A 14,418-nucleotide genomic window follows, 5' to 3' on the forward strand; every position below is an offset into this window, starting at 1 on the left:
GCTTATTTTTCATGTTCACTCAATAGTATTTATCTGATGACAGTAACATTGTTGAACAGACGCACGAGAAAAATATCAGTTGAGCCACGTAGGGATGTGTCACATAACGTGTGACATAATTATGTCACGCAAGTGAAATTCCGTGAGTGACATGTTTGTCATTTTGTTAAAACTGCTTAAAATTTAGCATTCATCTTAGAGAAGTTTGATTTATTGGGTGAAACGTTAATGTATTGCATGGTTGCTAAGAGAGATCGCTTACTTTCCATCTAAAACTGATGCGTCATCATGGTGTCATTACAGAAATGGTAAGGTTGGAATTCCTACTTTTAATTTCAACAACAACGGATTATTTTTAAACAGGATTCCAGCTGCCTAATCAAACACTTGAACAGGAAACAATATGGCGGAAGAGAATCCATGCACTTAGAAGGGATTTTCAACTGATCGTCTTCCTTCAATTATGAAAGAGTCTCCAGTAAGACTTGAAGCACAAGTGCCATCCACTATATTCAAACATTTGCTAACAGAATGTATCCATTCAGACACACGTAGTAGTATGAATGCTGTTTTGTACTGGTGACAAGCAAAATCTGACAAGTAAAACTATAAATTTGGAAAATTGCATTGTAGAGGTTCAACATTTCAGTGTCCAGTATTTTGGTGTTCTTCTTGTGTGATATCTATATACGTTGCCTTGGAAACCAGGTGAGTAGTAGAATTTTAAATGATTTTCCATATATATTGCCGGGTTCAGTATTTGGTAATGTCTGTTAGTGATCCCGGGTTGAGAGGAGTGACCAGGCGGTAGACAAGCATTCTTTCATTTGTGCGAGCCTAAATTAGTCAATCTATAATATCTTACTCACGCCCTCGCGTACTGCGCCAAGCTTTTTTTTTTGGTTGCTGTACCCATACGTACAGTTTTTTACGTGAATAATTCCTATCTCAATACAGTGTTAAATGTCAAATAAATTGATCATGACTGCGGACACACTCGCAGTCTTTTGAGTAAGTTCTGAATTTAGATTGTAACCTAAATTCTTAAGTTTCAAGTCCATATAAGTCAGTATGGTGCCTGATCCATACATTACATACCAGGGAGATATTAACTGAGTTAGCATGTCTAACGAATACCATTAAACATAAAAAAAGTTCATATAATGAACATGAAACGAGCGGTTGCATATTTTCATGACATTAACAACAAATAAGATCAACACTCTAAAAATCGCACGCTTTTTTTAAAATTTTTAATCAGATCTAATTATAATGCTTTTGCTCCCTTCCTGACAAATGTAAATATTTTGTCATTCTTAACATTTTTCCATTGTACATATTCTTGCTCCGTCATCGGTGTAGGAAGAGGCAACACACGTATCAAAGACCAATCAAAAAAATAAAGCCAACGTATTATGTACACTGATCTGGCCAAGTTTTTTTTCGGAAATGGCTCTCTGGATTTTATATAGTAGAAAAATTACTGTAAATATTATGAAAAGCAAGGACCATTATATATTACCACCAACAAAAACAACATTTGTCTAAATGTTCTTTTAGCCCATAGTGAAAAGAAATTAAGAAAACATATCATTTAACTTGACTTTGATTTCTATAGCATTTAAGCGTTCTATCCTCCACTAAGGCTGAGAGAATTACTATTCATGTTTTTTCGACAATTAGCCACGTACTTTTCTGCCTTTTAAAAGTGGTGAAAGCTAGAAAACAATAAGTCTTCAGAGACAGTACCAAACTTATTTCGTTAATGATACTGTCTATTCGACTAAGGGTATAGGAGCATTACCATCTAGATTTCATGTTTTTGCGCCGACATCTGTCAATAAATTCTTTTTCCTTTTGCATTTATAAAATAGGACTAAAGTCCTGTTTATCTTTCAAGAAAGACAAAGATTAGATAACTATATTTTACTAGAGACAATGCAAAGCGAAATAAATGAGTATACTTATCTAGAGACAAAGTGAAATGAAATAAATGAATATGCTTATCTAGAGGCAATGCCAAGCGAAATAAATGAGTATGCTTATCTAGAGACAATGCCAAACGAAAGAAAGGAGTATGTTTATTTAGGTACAATGCCAAACGAAATAAAGTAATATGCTTATCTAGAGGCAATGCCAAACGAAATAAAGGAGTGTGTTTATCTAGAGGCGATGCCAAACGAAATAAAGGAGTATGCTTATCTAGAGACAAAGTGAAATGAAATAAATGAGTATGCTTATTTAGAGACAATGAGAAAAAAAGTAAGGAGTATGCTTATCTAGAGACAATGCCAAAAAATGAAGGAGTATGCGTATCTAGAGGCAATGCCAAACGAAATGAAAGAGTATGCTTACCTAGATACAATGCCAAACGAAATGAAGGAGTATGCTTATCTAGAGGCAATGCCAAACGAAATAAAGGAGTATGCTTATTTAGAGACAATCGATAACAACGAACTGAACTTAAGTGTTGAGAACGTAAACAAACCACTAGTCAGATACACATGTCTAAGTGTAATGTGCATTGTTTCTGCATGTGAAGACACATAAATATATCATCCCAGACAATGCAACACTAACAGAAGGTTACGGTCTACTCTACCAAGGCTAAGAGCATTAAAATATATATTTCACGTGGTAAATATCGACAACTGGCAAAGTATTTCTTAGATGTTTTAAGACAGACAAAAATGTTAAATTAAGTTTGCCTTGTCTCTAGAGACGTAGTTTCATCTAGATTTCGTCTGTTATAAAAGACAGCACTTGGCTAAATGTCCATGTCAAACACATAAAACGTACATCGTAATACTCTTAAGCTTGGCAGAGTAGACAATGACCTTGGATCAGTTTTAGGCTACATTGTCTCCAGAGATCTATTATTGTCTGACCTTTGTGTCTCCAAAGACTGAAAATTACATGTCTATCTTATGGCTATACACAGGTACATTTCATTCCATTCTGCGTGAAGGCTATTGTGGCCTCATGACCCCACAAAAAGATTGAACATTTGTAACCAATATGTGGGACATCCAGTTGGCCTATTTGCAACAATACTGCTTTTGACTCGCTAACTGCGCGTTCTTAATTTACAGTTTGGAATTTTAAAAAAAGATTTTGAATAATGGTACTTGCTACTGCCGCATGGCGTTAAGAACTGAGGTTAGAACAAGGAAACAGGACTGGTAGGCGCGGTGTCATTATGGTGTGACTGGGTTGGGTGTCATTCTGTTGTCTCCGGCATGATAAAGTGGCATTAAAGTGACATTAACAACAAATAAGATCAACATTCTAAAAATCGCACGCTTTTTTTAAATTTTTAATCAGATCTAATTATAATGCTTTTGCTCCCTTCCTGACAAATGTAAATATTTTGTCATTCTTAACATTTTTCCATTGTACATATTCTTGCTCCGTCATCGGTGTAGGAAGAGGCAACACATCAAAGACCAATCAAAAAAATAAAGCCAACGTATTACGTACACTGATCTGGCCAAGTTTTTTTTCGGAAATGGCTCTCTGGATTTTATATAGTAGAAAAATTACTGTAAATATTATGAAAAGCAAGGACCATTATATATTACCACCAACAAAAACAACATTTGTCTAAATGTTCTTTTAGCCCATAGTGAAAAGAAATTAAGAAAACATATCATTTAACTTGACTTTGATTTCTATAGCATTTAAGCGTTCTATCCTCCACTAAGGCTGAGAGAATTACTATTCATGTTTTTTCGACAATTAGCCACGTACTTTTCTGCCTTTTAAAAGTGGTGAAAGCTAGAAAACAATAAGTCTTCAGAGACAGTACCAAACTTATTTCGTTAATGATACTGTCTATTCGACTAAGGGTATAGGAGCATTACCATCTAGATTTCATGTTTTTGCGCCGACATCTGTCAATAAATTCTTTTTCCTTTTGCATTTATAAAATAGGACTAAAGTCCTGTTTATCTTTCAAGAAAGACAAAGATTAGATAACTATATTTTACTAGAGACAATGCAAAGCGAAATAAATGAGTATACTTATCTAGAGACAAAGTGAAATGAAATAAATGAGTATGCTTATCTAGAGGCAATGCCAGGCGAAAAAAATGAGTATGCTTATCTAGAGGCAATGCCAAACGAAAGAAAGGAGTATGTTTATTTAGGTACAATGCCAAACGAAATAAAGGAATATGCTTATCTAGAGGCAATGCCAAACGAAATAAAGGAGTGTGTTTATCTAGAGGCGATGCCAAACGAAATAAAGGAGTATGCTTATCTAGAGACAAAGTGAAATGAAATAAATGAGTATGCTTATTTAGAGACAATGAGAAAAAAAGTAAGGAGTATGCTTATCTAGAGACAATGCCAAAAAATGAAGGAGTATGCGTATCTAGAGGCAATGCCAAACGAAATGAAAGAGTATGCTTACCTAGATACAATGCCAAACGAAATGAAGGAGTATGCTTATCTAGAGGCAATGCCAAACGAAATAAAGGGGTATGCTTATTTAGAGACAATCGATAACAACGAACTGAACTTAAGTGTTGAGAACGTAAACAAACCACTAGTCAGATACACATGTCTAAGTGTAATGTGCATTGTTTCTGCATGTGAAGACACATAAATATATCATCCCAGACAATGCAACACTAACAGAAGATTACGGTCTACTCTACCAAGGCTAAGAGCATTAAAATATATATTTCACGTGGTAAATATCGACAACTGGCAAAGTATTTCTTAGATGTTTTAAGACAGACAAAAACGTTAAATTAAGTTTGCCTTGTCTCTAGAGACGTAGTTTCATCTAGATTTCGTCTGTTTTAAAAGACAGCACTTGGCTAAATGTCCATGTCAAACACATAAAACGTACATCGTAATACTCTTAAGCTTGGCAGAGTAGACAATGACCTTGGATCAGTTTTAGGCTACATTGTCTCCAGAGACCTATTATTGTCTGACCTTTGTGTCTCCAAAGACTGAAAATTACACGTCTATCTTATGGCTATACACAGGTACATTTCATTCCATTCTGCGTGAAGGCTATTGTGGCCTCATGACCCCACAAAAAGATTGAACATTTGTAACCAATATGTGGGGCATCCAGTTGGCCTATTTGCAACAATACTGCTTTTGACTCGCTAACTGCGCGTTCTTAATTTACAGTTTGGAATTTTAAAAAAAGATTTTGAATAATGGTACTTGCTACTGCCGCATGGCGTTAAGAACTGAGGTTAGAGCAAGGAAACAGGACTGGTAGGCGCGGTGTCATTATGGTGTGACTGGGTTGGGTGTCATTCTGTTGTCTCCGGCATGATAAAGTGGCGGCAGCACTTTGACGGCAAGGGCTCGCCCTGCCGCAAGAAGACACACTAAATATGCATACACGCTTAATGACTTCATTTTGTAATGCCTAAGGTGATAACATTCTTAATATAAATATAGTGTATAAACTCTCTTATATGCCATCCATATACCTTCATTACCGTGCCAAGACTTTAAATCGCCGAGTTTGTACGTCGACAACGGAGCAATAACCACCTTCAGGTTATTAACTTTGCGAACAAACAGGCGCCAGAGAGCTCTCAAAGGGAGATAACTGCTGTGGAATAAACGCACGTGATCGTACACTATCACGGGATCGTTGAATACTGCATCGTATACGTAAGATAATACTTTGGGAGCGAGACGTTGCATTCCTTGGACGCGTGATTGTTGTACATTATGTTTTGCGGAATATCATGTGACCGTCTCTCGACCAATGGAAACAGGGAATAACCCTATAAGGTATAATAATGTCTTTTATTGTTTCCTTATTTATTCCAAAGTAAATGGGGTAAGTTCTTCTATACAATCTCTAACATCCCGACATATAGCCGAAGAGTATTTAATCCATTGCACTCTATTTTCCCTTTACCATTTGTATATTTCTTCCCCTTTTATTCACAACACACATGGTCCTTTCCGCCCCATAAGCTCTGGAAACGATGTACTGCCCTACAACCTATACGACATAGAATCAGCGTATATAAGTGTTTCTTAATTTCACATATCTAAAAATTTGTATTTTACCATACCTCTGTGAAACGTTCACAATAATCCTTATAAAAAAACAAATATACGCAGTACACATAACCTAATTATGTGCCGAGAATGAATGAATGATCATGGCCATGTCGGCAATATTTCAGCCATATTGTGGCGATATGTGCTAGGAAATAGCAAGGGCAAGAGTGCAAATTTCTTGATTGTATGAATTATCACGTAGAACAGTTTTGTGTGCATCTAAAGCACTACAATCTGTGTGGATAGGTGGGGAATTTTTCAAAAAAAGTTCTGTGTTTTCTACTCAGTGTCATTGTTTTACAAGATATGACAGAATTTCTAAGGATATGATAATTTTGCAGTCTTGATTCTGTATGCTCTTTATATCAAATGTGCTTTGAGGGTCATTTTAGTGGGTTGGTTGTAGTCCTGTGTAAAATACGAGCAAAGATAGAGTGAAATCCAGATATATTCATCATAATTTCACTTGGCATCATGTTCAATCTAAACTGATAGCTTCGAAGACTGTGTTTTTCTATTAGACTTCAAGTCGACATGAATAGTGAAAATTTATTTGGATTCCATAAAGGTTTGGAATTTGATGTCGGTTTACATATTATTACAGCACATGTTTGACGAAAACAAACTACCTAGAAACCTAGATTATTTCTGATGCCAGTGCATGTCATGAGAACTGTCTCTCGAAAGTGGATAATGCGCAAAATAAAGCACTCGCGGTCGAACATTAGCGTCATTGTGTAAGTAGATTATCGCCATTCGCTTGAGGTGTTTGAAACCCTCGGTCTGTTATGTAACCGTTTACCAGGTGTATAGCCACGATCAAACACCTCAAGCTCAGATGATAACCCTTACATAAGAAATACTTCTACACTTATATGGATAGGACCTCGCCTTCCACTTGTCATTATGTTGTAAAATAGCCAATAACTTAATTTCTTCAAAAACTCTATTTCGTCAATGACTTAATTTGTTTAATAAGTACATTTCGTGAATTATTTGTCTTTGTCAATGATTCCATTTCATCAAGGTCTCCATTTTGTCAGTCATTCTATTTTGCGAATGACAAAATTTCGTCAACTGCATTTCGCCATTGACTCCATTCTGGCAGTGACTCGATTTTGTCAGTTATTCTGTCTTTTTCATTATCTATTTTCCTCAATGGCTCCATTTCCTCAGTGATTTCATTTTGTCGAGAATTTAATCGTGAAATACACCAAACCCTCAAGCCGAATTCCGTCGGCGATGCTTTTCCGCGTGATTTATTTATTTATTTATTTGGTTGAAGTTTTACGCCGTACCCAAGAATATTTCACTTATACGACGGCGGCCAGCATTATGGTGGGACGAAACCAGGTAGAGCCCGGGGAAAACCCACGACCTTCCGCAGGCTGCTGTCAGATCTTCCCACTTTCGGCCGGAGAGGAAGTCAGGATGAGCTGGACTTGAACTCACAGCCAACTACACTATACCAACATTACGGTTAAAGGCAAAAAAGGCGGAATTTTTGGGTAGATTGTTTAAGCGACTTGTGCCTTTCAGGTGTATCTGGTGTCGTGTCTGGTGTCGTTTCTGGTGTCGTAAGTGTCATGTTTTACGGAGACAGAACTGCCAAATGAATACTACACGTGACATATAGTCATTTATGTATTAGGGCATCGCTCTAACTCAGCACGGGTTTGCCATGTACCTGATGATGTGCGGCGATTCATCTCTGGGTCCGGCAAGCCCTCTTAGGCTATTAATCCAGACAGCCACCATAGAAGTGCAATATCCTTTAGCAAGGCGAGAAACACCAAGCAAAGATAAAGTTATCTGATCGGGAAATACAATGACGAGATAAAGATCTATTCTTTCCAGGAAACTGTACAAGTATTTAATAATTTAATGTTTATTATGGTACATTACGCTGACAACAACAGAAATCGAAGAATTTACCCAAAACGGATCACGCAAGCAAATTAAAAAGCATTATAAATTACATGCATACCAGAAAATAGGTATCTTTTATCAATGGACAATACAGTGACTTGGACCAAATCAAATGTGTCGTACTTTACTACATCGTAAAACAACTAAAGGAACAAAACAATTTACTACTGCATGACATTTTAACTATTTACAAACACACGAACAAGCACTGACCACATCCATGTCCAAATATCCATGTGACTATGGGTATTTCCATCTGACGAATGAGCACAAAGAGTACATTTGGTAGTCCTGAGCGACTTGAGTTCTTTTGTTTTAATTCACCCAACAAGGCTAGTATAATGATGTCACAATGTAGAATTACCTCTCTGGTTTTCGATGAAACAGTTACCCATGTTTCTTTAAGCCAGCTGGGAGAACATCCGTCCCGTCCAGCGGGTAGCTCAGACGTTCTGTTACTCCCAGCTTAAAACATATTGATCAGGTGATATCTCCTCGAAACTACAATGTATGTTCTGTCGGTCAAACACTTTAAGCCATAAAACGTAAGCTCTCGAAGTTTGCTTCATTTCATTCCAGGTTTTCTTCGTATTTAACCACATATTTCTAGACATTAACTTGAATTATGAACATGCTTCTACAGATCACAGACTTGAGCTTGAAGAAATTGCGGTGCCGATCATTTTTTAGGCCCTGGACGAACCACTGGGCATTTATTGTCCGTTAGCCACGAATTTACAGCTGCCGATCAATAATCTGTATAGTATGTCACACATCCTCTACGTTGTGCCCCTTTCAATGCACATGTTTCCACAGTGGTCTCCCCTTGACCACGATTTTAGATAACATACCATTCCACTCTGAGTTCGACGACTGATATAAATTTGCGCACAGCAATAGTTAAAATTCAAAATAATAAGAACACTACAATGTTTACATACATACTTAAGTGCGGATATTATTTACATAAACAAATATTTTGCAAAATTTGTGAATGGTTTGGTGCAAGTTTACATGAAATTTTCAGAATCAAAAATCTCATGTTTTTATACAAATTGGTCTTCCTGTAGCAGGGAACATCATTTGTGATGTTTGATAACACATAGATTATATGTATATACACTCCCCAATAGGGAGAATAAATACTATCTCCCAGAATAATCTAGATTGCACATAGATTCGGGCACACCTTGTCGACTTTCACGTGCGTGTATAGCGCCGAACGATCTTCTTTTCACGGGCTGCGTCGATAAAACATCGCAAGATAAATCTGCATTGCTACTTAATATACTGTGCCAGGAAGTGAAGTCATCGACAATGCCGCGAACTCGCAGACGTGTACACCTTAAATGTAAAAATGAATAGAATTGATTTAAACTTAAGTTCAAAAGATTCCTTCCAACACATTTACACTTTGGACGCCGGATTTTTCGTTCTGGTGATCCTCGAAGCTCGCGAGACCTTCCGAGATCTCACAACCCTGTTTCGGTCCGCTGAGCTTCAGATGCTGCTGCTTCGTCGATGTTGTCCGCAGAATATGGCGCCTGAAGCATTATGGCCAGAGTTAAGGTCAAGGTCACTAGAACAAAACACCAAAGGAGAAGTCGATCGACTACTAGCGCCACCTGTTGCCATTCTTGTTTAATGGCGTCTCGCCGATCCGAGTCTACCAAGCGCATTTCGTTTCGCTCAATCGTCTGATAAACTTTCTGAAGAACCCGCATAAATTGTCTCTCAAAATTTTCTGCCATAGGCCCGTTAGTTGATGGTGGATTAAGAAGGTGTGTAAATCTAGCGTTGATGCCCCCATTTTCCGCCCTGGCCTCACCATCCAGTTTTGTGTCCGCCATTCTCCCAAACGAGCTTTCCTTCACGGTGTTAAAGTCCTGAAAAACAATAGAAATTTAAAAAATTTTTAAAATAAAACAGTATACAGTTTTGTTTCATTACCTCTAATGAATTCATCTGGGAACAGTCCAGCTGAATCTTGAATCTGAATGAAGGATTCACGGCTTCGCGCCACTTCATCAGTATAGCAAGCTTATCGTAGCGACAAATCTGTAATTGTCTCTAGTATTTAGAAGAGATCTTAATAAATAGGACCGACCGTACGATAATAAGAAAATATTAAATAACTTTACTGTGTGCTTTAATGTGTATGGAGGTCAATATCGTTCTGAGCTATATATATATATAGATATATAGGCCATATATCTTATATTCCAATTATCCCAAACTTTAACTTAAACCTGTTGTCTAGACTACTAGAAATGTATTTACCTTTCCTTTAAAACATGCTACATTGTGAGAACTCTGCCGGTTTAAAGGTTTCCCTATATTCACTTGTAGAGCACACATGAAACGTCGTCTATTTCTAACAATACCCACGCAGGGAAACCCGTCTCACAAATCGCTTGATATTATTTTGGCTGGCTAAGCAGATTGCACATTTAAAACCAAACTTAGAGTATATATGTTGGTGAATCGAGTTCTGTTTTTTTAATATTACATTGAACTTCAAAAAATGCAAAAAATACCAAATGCATATTTTTGCATTCTTACATCTCATCGCAATCTTAAATCAAATAATAAAATTACCCAAGCTGAAGAACGAACCCTGAGTTAGTGCAGTCGTTGTGAGCTCATGCTAGCTGCCTCTCCGGCCATACGTGAGAAAGTCTGGCAGCATCCTGCGGGTGGTCGTGTATTTCCACCCACCACAATGCTGGCCGCCGTCGTATAAGTGAAATTCTCACCACCAATAAATAGATGTTTCTCATCGATGCTTGCAGAATTCACATATTCAGATTTTATAAAATTTTTCAAAACTTCTAAGAGCGGATTGTCTTTTACTCAAAAAGTGTCATATTTATTTAACAGATAAAGGGTCCTACCATACTCTAAACTCACGACGTGCGGTCACTAGACAGGAATCCAGTTTGAAAGAGGTTACAGAATTCGATCAGTGCAAATCAGTCGAATTTTTTGCTATTATATCAGAATATCCCAAGTTGTCACCTTTAACATAATATTAGCCTCGTATGTGCACGTGTTACAGTTCAAAATCACAAAATAAACCTCCTGAAATTTATAAACCGGGTCGCATTGTAACTTTTTCAACCTTTACAATCATTACAACACTATAAATAGTACATGTACTAGCCTGATATTCACTGTTAGGCAATAATTTGAGCTATTCTTAACAAATACAAAGAAAAAAAGAAATTTATTTGATTGTCGAACATGGATTTTTGCCAAAAATATTTCTAAAGATATCTGAACCCTAGAAACTGTTTTGGGGATTCATTTCATGTAATGTGTAATGTTTAATCACGCTACTCAACCCGATTTGCTTTCAGAATCCAGCCAGTTTATCTGATAACATACTACTTCTACGGCGTGATTTCGTTTTTATACATGAATTCCACATCCAATTTGTCTACGCTTTGACAAGCAAACAAACCTGTCTGGATGCTCGAGAACAGCCCGTCTCCAAATCCCCGTGACCTGCCATCTTAAACTTCATGTAAGACTTAGATTTGTCCATATAACCCGGCGTAAACTGTGAATAGAAGCAATTGTTAGTCAGTTAGAACATAAAAAGTTAAAAGAAAGTGTTAATTAGTGAAGTCGATATAGGACTTTTCCCTCCCTCGGCTTGTGTAAAAACAAGTAGCAAGGTAGCGAGGTGAGATTCCGAGGTAAATCCAGGTGCCTCGCGACCACACTTATGTATTACAAATGTGGACGTAGCGATGTGGCCAAAGGTTCTCTGTCGGCTTCCATAGTCAGTTGAAGCGGGCGAGCATGCAGTTATAAAGAGCTGTTAAATCATAAAAATAAGTTGACAGTTATCATGTGAAAACGTCAGTCTGTTATTACATGAATCCTAAAGAAAATGAAGAGCCGCACGTTCAAAACTATATGTTAAAATGAGCCAGCAAGCTATCACTTAATCTATTGACGCGAACAAGCAAGTAGCTATATATTATCATCACGAGCTGTTAAAGAAGACGACTAATGAGTCAGTCGTGCATGCTGCTGACCGACAGACAAACAGTCACTTAGTTATCACATGCACAAGTTGCTAACGGAGACGGGAAAGGAGTCGGCGGTGTGTACTGCTGACTGACAGAGAGTCATACAGTTACCACGAGCTGTTAACGAAGGTGGATACTGAGTCAGTCGTGTATACTGCTGACTGACAGACAAACAGCCACTCAGTTATCAGAAGCACAAACTGATAGCGGAGGCGGATATGAGTCATCGTGTATACTGTGGACTGACAGACAAACAGCCTTATGACATTGATTTATTTAATTATTTATTTATTTATTTGATTGGTGTTTTACGCCGTACTCAAGGATATTTCCCTTATACGACGGCGGCCAGCATTATAGTGGGTGAAAACCGGGCAGATCCCGGGGGAGGAAGCCAGCATGAGCTGGACTTGAGCTCACTTGACCGCATTGGTGAGAGATTCCTGGGTCATTACGCTGCGCTAGCACGCTAACCAACTGAGCCACGGAGGCCCCGCCTTATGACTTTGAACCTGCGGATAGCCTTGAATTTCCCCAGGTCGTTGCCCGGTTTCCCTCCACCAAAAAGCTGGCTACCGTGGCGTAAGTGAAATATTATTAAGAATGATGTAAAGCTCAGGTGAAATAAATAAATAAATAAATAACATGAGTTGTTTATAAAACAGGAAATACAGATAACAAATAAACGGGGTAAATAATACAGCAAAATGCAAGATAAAGGGATTAAAGCCAAAGTCAGCTATACAATGTCATGCCGGATATCTTGACTTAAATAACTCATGATGTAACTTCACACGACAATTTACTTTAATCAGGGTTTTCATTGGTCAGTTAATAACGATGGTTTGGAACGAGTTCGTGACCGAGTGGTTCCGAGGTAATCGTATTTTAATCGCTTGAACACACACGGTGTTGGTTTAACCCTAACCTGAGAGTGACCGGCTTGAAAAAAAAATCGCCATGTACATGCATGGTCACGTCATGTATAGGCCTAGTCAGATGCCATGTGAATTGTCAATCCAGTCCGAGAGCGGAAGACTAAACCACGATGTGAATAATCAGTACTCAAAGATGATGATGTGGACAGTCAGTGCACGGAGACCACAGAGTAGTATATTACAATCATATGCTTTATTTCTTTTGGCACATTTCATTTATCCAGAAATATCCAGAAATACGACGTTCGGACAAGCATTCAATATGATTTATTTATTTATATTTATTTATTTAATTCATTGATGTTTTACGCCGTACTCAAGAATATTTCACTTATACGACGGCGACCAGCATTATGCTGGGAGGACACCGGACAGAGTCGTAGGGAAACCCACGACCATCCGCTGGTTGCTGGCAAACCTTCCCGCGTACGGCCGGAAAGAATACAGTATGAACTGGCGGGCTGGCTGGCCCGGCTAAGCCTCAGTAATATGCATATGCTAAGTGTGTAACATTTATACTCGGCACAGTTTATCATGATTCCAGAAAATATCATTGCTAGCTTGTCAACTTGGACCATTCTTGAGCATCAACTAGTTGTTATCTTGGGAGCCGATACCAAACTCATGTCCAACAACATAAATCGCTTTCGATAAGCATAGAGCAAGTTGAGATCACAGGACAGTTTAATCATACGATCAGCGTCAAATGCACAATCCTAGGATCAGATAATTTTGTTTTCTGAGTATGGTTTTCGTAACTTTTCTCGTTAATCGCGTTGTCTCTTGACGCTACAACCAAGATGTCAACTTACAGAAACTAGACCCATGTAGCTTGGAAACTATTTTGGCATTTTTTTTTAAAAAAAGAAATCTTGAGTAGATTAATGATTTTGACACCGTCTCCATTATTGATTACCTGCAGAGGATTTGCGCTTGACTTCAATATGACAGAATAATTGTTTCAGTTTTCTAATCAGTAGTGAAGCGTTATTTACAAGGGCTGGTCAAACAACACTGTGGCAATCTTGTTGCGCATATCAGGTCGTATAGGGATCTGTATGATCATAGGCGTGAAGACAACCATTATAGCTGATCTCTAGAACTCTGGAATCGAAGTTATAGATTACCTACCAAAATATTATCAGAACTACTGGATACACCTTCGTAGTCATAAACGAAAAAATTCTATAGGGTAATAAATTTGCATTCCTAGTCTTTCAAAGTATTGCTCAAATAAAACGCGCCGCTAAAATATTTTTTTCCATTTATTTAACGTTGAATATTTGGCAAGTTTTTACGCAGCTTCATCATATATACGTTTGTAAATACTGTAATCTTCATGTCAAAGGAATACCAGTTACGAAAACTGATCTCTCATGGAGTTTGCGGTGAGCTATAAATCTGTTTGCGATTGCGGGGTTTTCTAACTACTTTTTAACTGATTACGTCTAAAAGGTGAA

At 37.7% G+C, this 14,418-nt stretch overlaps 1 protein-coding gene across 1 annotated transcript in view; it reads right to left on the reverse strand.

Annotated features, from left to right (window-relative positions):
- Positions 1-7,911: 7,911 nt before the first annotated feature.
- The window catches only part of LOC135477696 (neuronal acetylcholine receptor subunit alpha-10-like), an 85,738-nt gene continuing 79,231 nt past the window's right edge, over positions 7,912-14,418 (reverse strand). Inside the window, exons 8-9 of the mRNA XM_064757888.1 lie at positions 11,444-11,542; positions 7,912-9,866 (exon numbers count right to left, since the gene is read on the reverse strand). Of these exons, the coding sequence (XP_064613958.1) occupies positions 9,453-9,866; positions 11,444-11,542 (513 nt within the window). The 3' untranslated portion in view covers positions 7,912-9,452. The remainder of the gene's footprint in view (positions 9,867-11,443; positions 11,543-14,418) is intronic.

The sequence above is a fragment of the Liolophura sinensis genome, chromosome 11 (assembly GCF_032854445.1).
Source record: "Liolophura sinensis isolate JHLJ2023 chromosome 11, CUHK_Ljap_v2, whole genome shotgun sequence".
NCBI classification, from domain to species: domain Eukaryota; kingdom Metazoa; phylum Mollusca; class Polyplacophora; order Chitonida; family Chitonidae; genus Liolophura; species Liolophura sinensis.